Source organism: Garra rufa, chromosome 25 (genome assembly GCF_049309525.1).
Source record: "Garra rufa chromosome 25, GarRuf1.0, whole genome shotgun sequence".
NCBI classification, from domain to species: domain Eukaryota; kingdom Metazoa; phylum Chordata; class Actinopteri; order Cypriniformes; family Cyprinidae; genus Garra; species Garra rufa.
In genome coordinates, this window is record NC_133385.1 from 25035033 (window position 1) to 25045879 (window position 10847).

General features: G+C 34.8%; 1 protein-coding gene across 1 annotated transcript; it reads right to left on the bottom strand.

The window, feature by feature from the left end:
* Nucleotides 1-1000: 1000 nt before the first annotated feature.
* On the bottom strand, nt 1001-8396 carry efcab10 (EF-hand calcium binding domain 10). Its single transcript, XM_073832315.1, has 4 exons — nt 8266-8396; nt 7853-8017; nt 1322-1412; nt 1001-1140 (listed from the first exon to the last, which is right to left on the bottom strand). Exons 1-4 carry the CDS (start codon nt 8390-8392, stop codon nt 1098-1100), a joined length of 426 nt encoding a protein of 141 aa, XP_073688416.1. The 5' UTR covers nt 8393-8396; the 3' UTR covers nt 1001-1097.
* Nucleotides 8397-10847: the final 2451 nt, after the last annotated feature.

Consider the following 10847-nt stretch of genomic DNA (forward strand, 5'->3'; position numbering starts at 1 on the left):
AGTTGATGGTCACAGAATGATTTTGGAATGAAAGATCCCTTTAGATGTCACCTTCACTTGTACATATTGTATGCATACAAGAATTTCTTTGTCTATTCAACATACCCATATAGACAACCTGGGGCCATAACAATTTGATTTGTATTGTATATAGTATAAAATAATAAAATACTTTTGATACAAGACATCATTTCAGCACTGTAAAGGTTAAAACACTTGCATAAAAGCTCATGTAAAAATAAAACCCACATTCATAATGTATGAAACAGGGTACAAGGTCAATAAGGGGGTAAAAATGATATTTGCATCAAGAGCCTTAGCTCCTACTAAATAAAAAAAAAGAACACATTCAATGTGAGGTCATGGTTACAGCTCACTCAAACTGTAATACTAAGACTCATGAATTATTCAGTATCACTGCATTAATATGGAATCCTACAGTATGTTACAAAATGTATTTATGCTGTGTCTATTTGTTTACATTTTTTATGCTGTTTTCTGGTATTTTGATGTTGTTAGACACACAATTATACTTATATGATTAAATAAAAATGTAATAAGTTGAATAATTGCTTAATAATTACACATATAATTATTATTACATTTATTATAAATGGAATCTTGCATTAAAACACTTTTTTAGCATTATTATTAATTTTTGTTTTTACACTTCATTTTAAGAGGATAATTCACTTGAAAATGAAAACTAAGACCCCATTGACTTCCATGGTGTGGACCATCAATTGTATGGTTACCAACATTCTTCAAAATACCTTTTTTGTGTTCAGTGGAAGACAGAAACTCATAGACGTTTGGAGCAACTGACAGAGTTTTTTGTTTTTGAGATTTTTGGGTGAACTATCACTTTAAAGTTTAACTATGGCAAAACAAAGTTGGCAAAATTTGACCCACACATATAGAAAGTGTTAAAACTGAAGTGGCAAGACAGTTAAGAAATGCTGAAATGTGTGAAGATTTTCAATTTGCTTTAGGTACTTGTTTTATGTAATTTATTTACATATACATACATACAATATGTACTGTTTTCTATATAAAAGCAATCGTAAAGATACTTAGGACAAAGTTGTTGAGTTCTCCTATTGCTTGAATGTTGCTGCACTTCTGACAAGCCCTTCTGTCCTAAACAGAGAATTAGAAAGGTCTGAATAAACCATGAACAAAATGCACAACATACTGCTGGTTATAATTAAATTTATACAAAACAATACATGGCACAGTGAAACGCATTAGGTATTAGGTCTGAATTCAGAGCTTTTGAATCTTCAAATGATTCCACATTCACTCCAGAAGTTATACTTACGCCTCTTTTATGAACGTCTCTTGTGATATTCTGTCATCACTGGCTCCTTCTGGGAACTCATTGAAATTCTTGATGCCGAGTGTCTTCAGTGCTGTTGGGAAGCCATGTTGTGCGTAAGCAAAGTCAAATCATTAGTAATTCTTACACTCGTGAATTGTTAACAAAACAACTTATTTTTACATGGAAGTATTCAGTGAAATGTCGTGTAAAAGTCGCAGTGCATTCAGGTCATTCTCAGGGGTCAGATGTTTCCCCATGATTTACTACTTACACAATAAACCGGATACTGAACGCAGTCACATTATTTGATAGATTTAAAAAAAATAGTTTAAATAGTCATTGAATTTAAAATTTAGTGACCCCTCAGGTCATCCAAGATGTAGATGAGTTTGTTTGTTAATCAGATTTGGAGAAATTTAGCATTATATCACTTGCTCACCCGTGGATCCTCTGAAGTGAATGGGTGCCGTCAGAATGACAGTCCAAGCAGCTGATAAAACTTAACAATAATCCATAAGTAAATGACTCCAGTCTAGGGTTGTGCCGATAGACAATAGTATTGTGTATCGACGATAGTTAGAGATATCGCCAGTTGCTGATGCCTTTGACGATAGCAAGACGATTATTATTATTATCCGTCAAAAAGGCGAATCCTATTAGACCAATAGCATCGCGTTCAAAAATGACCAACGAGTTGCGGTATTTGTCCTATTTACAACTTGACTCTTCTGTAGTTATATTGTACACTAAGACCGGCGGAAAATGTAAAGATGCGATTTTCTAGGCCGATAGGATTAGGAACTACAATCCCATTCCGGCGTAATAGTCAATGAGGTTTGCTGCCGTAATATTGCCGAAGCAGGCGCAGTAATATCACGCAGCACATCGCAGCACAACGTGACCAACTGCATGCACAAGGAGCGTTCCTCGTTGGAAGTTACCTAGCTGGGAACTAATTTCAGGCGCTGCGTGATATTACTGCGCCTGCTGCGTCCATATTACGGCAGCAAACTTCTTTGATTATTACGCTGGAATGGGCAGGGGCGGATGAAGGTTGTCAGGGGCCCCTAGGCTGATCTATGTGTGAGCCCCCCCCCTTTGGCCCACCGACTTTTCAACAGGCCCATTCCAAAAAAATTTTTTTTAATATATTCTAATTTTGTCAAGAATTATATATAAAAAAAAAATCGGCAGTAAGCTCATAATTTGTGTTAAAATAGTCTAAATATTAGTTTTAAAAAGTTAATTTTAAAAAGCTGGTTATGTCTAACCTGTCTTTGTTTCTGCGCAAGTTCAGCAGACATTGGTTCGTCTTTGTTCCGATCAGAGCATGTGAGCGGAGAGCGCATTCTGAATATTCCGCTTGCTCATTCCACTCAGGGTCGCTGGCTCAACCCAGAATGGCCTGCAAATATGTGGAATAAGGGCTGCCTCCGACTAAAGTCAACGAATTGTTCATTTAAGCCATTCGTGGACAAATCGCCCCTTTATATTAATTTAATTACTTAGGCTATATACCCGATGAGCGTTTACGTAATATAGCCGCACTCAAGCGCAGACCACAAGGAGACATTTAATTATTTATTAATAAACTGGTGTTTTCTGTGTCGCTGCAAAGATGAAGTTGACGATGTGGTCTCGCCATGAACGCCAGAGAGAAACGCACATTTCATATGATTACATATTCAGAGAGAAGGCTAGCCTATTTATTTTAGTTTTGAATATTTTCGTTTAAAAGTAGACATTTCAAACTTTCTATAATAGATAGCCTATATTTCTCAAATCTGTGAGGCACAAGCTGAGTTTCGGCGCCCTCCAGTTCACATGCAATGCAACTGATCGTGTCGGCGCCTTATTACATTGTCTGCTATATATTTGCTTGTTATTTATTAAACACAGGCAATTGGTTGATAAAACATCAAAATTAAGATACAATTCATACAAAACGAAAATCTTTTAAAAAAGAGACTACAAAACAAAACTTAATGAAGTGGTCAAAATGTTTTACCCATGTCTCCAGACATATTGCACATCTCATGATGTATCATATCTTTCTCATGCTGCATGCTCACTGCATGCTCACTTTCATAATCAACATTGATTAAATTAAAAAAACATAATGATGTCACATATTTTCCAACCCAGCCCTATTTTGTCAAAAGAAATGTTCTTGATTACAAGAAAAATACAGATTTTTTCTTGTTGTGGTTTATTTTGTCTTTCCTTTATACAGATTTAAATAGTTTCGTTTTCGAAGTAGGCTACTCTAAATTATGTCAGTGATTCTCCGATGTTAAATATGATCAAGAATTATTTTATTTCGATCTACAGTGTAATAAAAGTTGAGAAAAAGATTAGCCTATAGCCCTAAATATAGGATACACTACAAGCGAACTCCTTTTTTCTTAACTTTTAACTTTTTCTAAAAATTATAAAGAATATTAAATCAACTTAATAGGCTAGGTTAACGAATTTTCTTATACAAACATAACGAATGCACTTCAAAACGAAGTTTTCAAATAATATTATTTTACATAGGCTATATTAATAGTTGTTTTAAACGAATTTATAGTGCTTTAAATTTATTAAGTAATGTTTAATTTCGTTCGTTTAGCTCTCTGGAAATGTAAAGAAAAATACCCTTTGAATTCGTTTTCAATCCCTTGTTTTAAACAAGCATATATTTGAGATAATTTATATATTATTGCTTGAATAAACGTTTAAAAATAGTGCTAGAAATTGTATAATTAAGGAAATTAAACAGACCTAGGCATTTGAAAAGACGTGTCTAATAATTCCAAAAAGAAAGAGAAGCATTGGACATAATCAAAATATTTATTAGGAAAAACATTTTCTTAAGAATTAAGGTGCTGCATGTGTTTATCCAGTCTAATCGTCTCTAACCCGTCTTTCCCAACAAAAATCCCACCCCCTCTCAGAAAATACATAAAACTAACATTACTGAGCTATATACGTTTAAAAGTAGCCTATAAAATGGTACAATGGCATTGCTCAGTTAAGCGTGTTGGGAATCGGGCATTTTGTTCCGCCTCAGCTTTATTCAACAGTTAATAACGCTTAACATTCAAAAGTTAAATAGGTCTGTGTATTTCAAAGAAAATTGTGTCTAGTACAATATGAATTACAAAGGGTTAATTGGCATCTTTATTTCAAACGACCCGACCGACCGCGACCCGAATAACATTAGAAATATTTTTGGATGACTCGTAACCGCGGGTAACCGCAGCCTCCAGCTCATTTTGGATCAACCCGCGCATCACTGGTGGGGAAGGGAGACTGGAGAGAGGGCCGCACAGGAGATCACCTTTTCTCCGCTAATTTGGTCTAGGCCTATATTACCTTTATATTGCTTTTGTATATCAACATGCTTTAGACATATTTTATTTGTTATTTATACTAGTAGCCTGTCGTGATGATTTTTCACGATCCAGATTTTTTGGTGCCCCCCGCAGCCCAGGAATGATGCTTATGATACCTAATGGAGATTCCAAAGCACTCTTCTTTGGTCAGAACCACGTAGAGCGATCGCGAAGTCCGTCCTATGCACCGAAACTTTTTTACAATGCAACAAAATATTTAAAGAGCAAGCTATTAAAATGTATATTATGTATAGTCACAGATAATTTAACAGTATATTAGTCAGTAATTTTTATTGGTTAAACAGTAATTAGATAACGTTTTTAATTTAACGTTCACAATTGGTCTGGCCCATCCAAACTGGTGTCTCTGCCTGCGCCGTGCCTTGCCTGGTTCGCACTTAAGTATAAAAAAAAAATTGTCTGGCCAATCCGAGGCCCCCTGAACACGTGAGGCCCCTAGGCTGCAGCCTATATAAGCCTGTGCGTTAATCCGCGCCAGGGAATGGGAGTGTAGTTCCTAATCTTATATTAATGTTTAATTTTGTATTATTACATTGAATGAGTTATATAGTATTACAGCTGAAATATGAATATCATGTAATAAATGCTTGAGTTTTACAAACTGTAGGATGCCAGTTATGAAACCGAGCCACATGACAAAGAACCTTTTTTATTTTTTGCATGGTGTGTCTCTTTTAATTCCCACGCATGTGAAAATGAGTCTACAAATGACTATAGAGATCGCTCAGACATGTGATCAAATGGGCGGCAACCTCTTCAGAACGCAAAGAATTATGGGTATGTTTGGCCCGGCTGGCATAGCAGGCTAGTAATCTGGCATGAAAATAATGAAAAATTAACGTGAAAACAGAATATAATCCTATAAAATGCAGCGAGCTAAAGAAAACATTGTCGGACCATACCGCCTAAAACTAAATCCTTATGCAAAAACGAGATATGACGAGAAAATAAAGGGAATCAAAGGACTGGATCCTTACGAGCAGAGCGACTGGTCAAGGGACGTCAAACTGTTGCCCAACTTCCAGCACCCATATATATATATATATACAACTATATGATATTAAGTGTTAGTGCATACACACACGAAGTTGCGATAATCAGAACTGTCCTTATTAGTGGTTCCATTTAGGTTGCGTGGGACTCAGCAGCGCACCAGCCAGAGAAGAGTCATGGCAGTGCGATGCTTGCACATGTCTGTAACTTATCACCCACAACCTACCCTCATACATTTCCAGTTCTTTTCTATGGATTCTTTATAATGTAAATGTTTTGAACTAAATGTATTAACATGTTAAATATGTAAAGAAACTGAAATTAAGTTGGTTGTTACTACTATTCAAGTTATGTAATTGAGTTTGTAATTGAGACAGAATTTCATTCAGTCTTTGTGTATTTTATTTACAGAGATGGCTAAAAATCATTAACGTTACATGTGAGAAGAGACATTACAAAATCTTTTGGAAAACAATTGTTTTTTTTACATATTAGATGTGAGCATGGTGTATAATTCTAACACGATGGCTTCACAACAATACTTGGACACATATTGGTCAAAGCACAGCACATAACCACAATTTTATCCAGCAAAGTCTTTAATGTTTTTAAAAGAAGTATCTTCTGCTCACCAAGGCTGCATTTATTTGATAAAAACAATTTAAAAAACAGTAATATTGTGAAATATTATTCCAATTTAAAACGGCTGTTTTCTATGTGAATATATAGTAAAGTTTAATTTATTTCTTGATCAAAGCTGAATTTTCAGCATCATTACTCCAGTCTTCAGTGTCACATGATCTTTCAGAAATCAGTTTAATATGACGATTTGATGCTCAAGAAACATTTATGATTATAAATGTTGAAAACTGTTGTGTACAAAATTTTCTTAAAATTCTTTGATGAATAGAAAGTTCAAAAGAACAGCATTCATTTAAAATAGAATATTTTCTAACATTATAAATGTCTTTACTGTAACTTTTAATCAGTTTAACTTGATGAATAAAAGTATTGATTTATTTTATTTCTTTCCCCAAAAAATAAAATAAAATTCTTACTGACCCCAAACTTTTGACCAGTAGTGTTTAATGTTACAAAGCTTTAGATTTAAAATAAAGGACGTTCTTTTGAACTTTCTATTCATCAAAGATGTTCATTTCAACACTGATAATCATAAATGTTTCTTGATCATCAGATCGTCATATTAGAGTGATTTCTTAAGGATCAAACACTGAAGACTGGAGTAATGATGCTGAAAATTCAGCTTTGATCACAGAAACAAATTGGGTCTCCTTACTGCGGTTATCCATGCCATTCGTCGCATTTTTGTCACCTCTAAAACATGGCTTGTACAATTATTATTCCACGCTGGAAAACGATAAAAGGATATTCCGTTCTTAAGCTTTAATCCACCTCTATCGTGAGAACGACTATTGCAGTATATAACACAGCAGGTAGACAGCATCTTGAACTCTTCCCTCCATGCAATCAAGTCTGGCGCCTAATGTTTGTGCCGCGGATTCCCAAAATGCTTTGCGTTCCCCACTGAGAATACGTCATGATGACGACACATGAGCGATCCTTATAGTATTCTATTGGTTGTGGGAAAAAGTTTCTGAGTATCAGTGGCCTTGGTTAACCACTAGAGGGAACTGTTTCTTGCGTACGTACTGTATAGATGAGTTGCTCTAATGGCAAAGATGGGGAAGTACGCGAAAGTGATCATTGTGCAGAAATGGTCTCTTTCCCTCTTTATTCAAAGGTAATTATATTATATTACAATAAATGTTTTTGAGCAGCAAATCAGAATATTAGAATGATTTCTGAAGGATCGTGTGACTGGAGTAACGATGCTAAAAAAATCAGCTTTGAAAACAGTTTTTGCTGTATTCTGAATCACATAAATGCAGGCTTGGTGAGCAGAAGACACTTCTTTAAAGAACATTAAAAATCTTACTGTTTAAAAACATTTGACTTGTATTATAATATGATATAATATAATACAATATATTTTCAGTAAAATTCTCAATTCAAAACATGTTTGTTGATACATTTTACATGTATTTGCATTTGAAAGACACCTTTATTCAAATTACCTCAGACTTTTACAACCTGTGCAACATTATGATAGCTTTACCTTCTTTGTATTGACTATAAGTGATAAAGCCTTGATGGGAAGGATCCAGGATTTCAAACAGCGCGTCTACATTGGACTCGTTAAAGAGGCACGGAGGGTTTCCCGGATGAACTTTGGAAATTTTGAGCTTTTCGAGTTGGTCGATCAGAAATTCTCCTGGACGATCTGTAACGGCAGAATTCATGAGATTTGGTATTATAAGTAAGTTATATGAAGTTTTATAAAAATGTTAAGCAAGAAAACAACTGTTTACTACTCTAGACGTCTACGCACTACAAAAAAACGGTCTTTATTCATATCATCAAACACTCAATTTCAAATGTATTAAGGTAAATGCGACACATAAGTAGACAGTGAACTAAACAAGTAGGCTAATATTCCAAATCTCTTACGAGACGCGTCAAAAATCTCACCTGGTCTGTAGAAGAAAATCATACTAGTTAAATTATCCATCAGCTCAATAATTTTGTGTTTGTCGAGGTATTCTGCTGCCTCTTGCTCCCGCGGCGATGACATCTCGGCCACTGGTTCACCGTCCATCTGCAAGTTTATCAGTGTTGCTGTGATACCGCACATGCGCAGTGGAGGCGGCAAAAGTCAATGCCCTGTTGTAGCAAAAGTTACTAGTGATTGTATTCATTATCATGAATGAATAATTATGTCTTAATAAAAGTGAAGTTGTAATACAGATAATCGTCGTCGAAGCAAATTATTATTGAATTTCACCTCAATTTAAATATTTTTAAGGGAATCCACCTTATTTTTTTGTAAGAGTGGGCGAGGTCATTTGTAAATTTTACACGTGAGGCTTCCGGTCTCACCCACTTGCAACTGTTTTTAGCTGTAGAAAACAGCTCGTTTTGCTGCTTGATATTGCAAACTGGAACTGGAACACACTTGTTTGTAGTGCTAACAGTTTTACTATTTACCATCTACAATGTATAGTTATTACTGTATGTTCAATTTTAAGATTTTATGTATTGATTTGAAACTATTTTATGAATCTCTCATATCAATGGAAAAATATGGATGGGAGTTTATGTTATCTTTTTAATTATTTATTTTCTGTTTATATTTATTATTTAGGTATTTACTGCGTTTGGTATTCTGGTTGTGTATGTATTTTATTGCTTTGCATTAATCTGTGTCACATACTGTTCTTTTACGTGAATGTTATGAGTTTTAAAAAAAAAACGGCTTACTTCTGCATTAAAAAAAAACCCTGTTGAAAAAAAACTGCTAAAACCAGCCTAGGCTGGTTAGCTGGTTTAGGCTGGAAGTAGCTGGTTTTAGTTGGTCTTTAGCCTGCTGACCAGCTAAAACCAGTCTGGCTTTTTTATTGTTCAATAAAAAAAATAAAAATGTTTCTTGAAAAAAGTTTGAGTATAAGATGCCTTGTTTAACCACTAGAGGGAACTGTTTTCTTGCATACAGTATGGGATGAGTTGTTTTAATGGCAAAGATTGTAAAGGAGAAGTACAATAAAGTGATAATTGCGCAGATACTGACTCTTTCCCCCCCTTTATTTAAAGGAACATATATTATATTATATTACAGTATTACAATTTTTGCATGCTTTATGTTATGCACTTTCAGGGTGTAAGAGGCAGGGGGAAAAGCTGTGCATAAAATAAATGACCATTAAAAACATTATAGCTAAAACATTTCGTACAGTAAGTAACTAAGTAAGCCAAGTAAGATTTGAGAAGTGAGTCTGCTTCAATGATAAATAGATTTTTATTGATTTTTCAACAGGGAAAAACAATTAATATACAGTTAACAGTTCAACAGTTATAACAGTTTTTTTTAACAGAATTATTCATACCCCTGGCAAATTCTGACTTACAGTTACTTTTATTCAACCAGCAAGTTTTTTTTTTTTTGACCGGAGATAAGACAGGCTTCTCCCAAAAGATAATAAGACGATGTACAAGAGGCATCATTGTGGAAAAAATATTTCTCAGCTTTTATTTACATTTGAACAAAAAGTGGCATGTCCAAAATAATTCATACCCTTTGCGAACTGTCACAGTCTATGGGAAAATCCAAAGTTCTATACCATTCCAAATAGTCCAAGCTGTTCTAAAGCATCCTAATTACCCTGATTCATTGGGAACAGCTGTTTAAATCAACTCAACAGGTGAAAAACAGAAGCTCTCTGCTGTTGGTTTGTGGACAGTCATGGCTAAGACAAAGAAGCTCACTGAGGACCTGCGGCTGCGCATTGTGGCTGCTCACAAGTCAGGAAAGGGCTATAAGACCATATCTAAATGTTTTGAAGTTCCAGTGGCTACAGTGCAAAGCAGGGACGTGCATAGACATTTTGAGGGGCAGGGGCTCAAGTGAAATAAAGGGCACTTCCCATAATTAGTTTTTTTTTTTTTTTTTTTTAAACAAAAACGTATATATATTAACTCAACACTGACTTCCTTTAAAAAAAAAAAAAAATTAAAAGTTAATTTTATCTTCCTCAAACTCATGCAATTGTTTAATTTTCAAAAGATGTCTACAAAATAATCAGTTCACACAGAAACCATGGTCTCCTTCACTATAGGTTTATAGAGCAGCAAAGGAAACCATTCCACAATGTGCATGTTCTGAAAACATTTTCTATGCTACTAGTTCCAAGTATATATTTAGATTAGAATAACCAAAATAACTTATTTCTACTCAGTTTTATTGATTAATGTACCCAAGTGTGCCATAGGTGTCCTGAAAAGTAAAGTCAAAAGTTTTTGATCGCCCCCCGGTGGCTGGCTGCAGTATAGGTCATAAACCCCGCCCTCTCCATGTAATCTAATGGGACGTGAGCCAAACTAAATAATCGAATTACATTTCAAATAATTTTTTTCCAAAGATGATTTCCATCGTGTGAGGTAGTTCTTATAATGCTGATTTGTGTTCAGGTGTTCGTTTTTCTAATAAGTTCGCTTTTAAGTAGTTATTTGATGCTATAAAAACGGGGTGTGGTGTCATGATTGCGATCGTGCGATTG

Excerpts from the sequence above, each read along its gene's own strand:
- efcab10 (XM_073832315.1), bottom strand. The coding sequence starts at position 8,392 with ATGGACGGTGAACCAGTGGCCGAGATGTCATCGCCGCGGGAGCAAGAG. Across the intron at positions 8,018-8,265 it reads GATTTTCTTCTACAGACCAG|ATCGTCCAGGAGAATTTCTG; the intron begins GTGAGATTTTTG and ends CTGCCGTTACAG. Across the intron at positions 1,141-1,321 it reads GAGACGTTCATAAAAGAGGC|GACAGAAGGGCTTGTCAGAA; the intron begins GTAAGTATAACT and ends TTCTCTGTTTAG.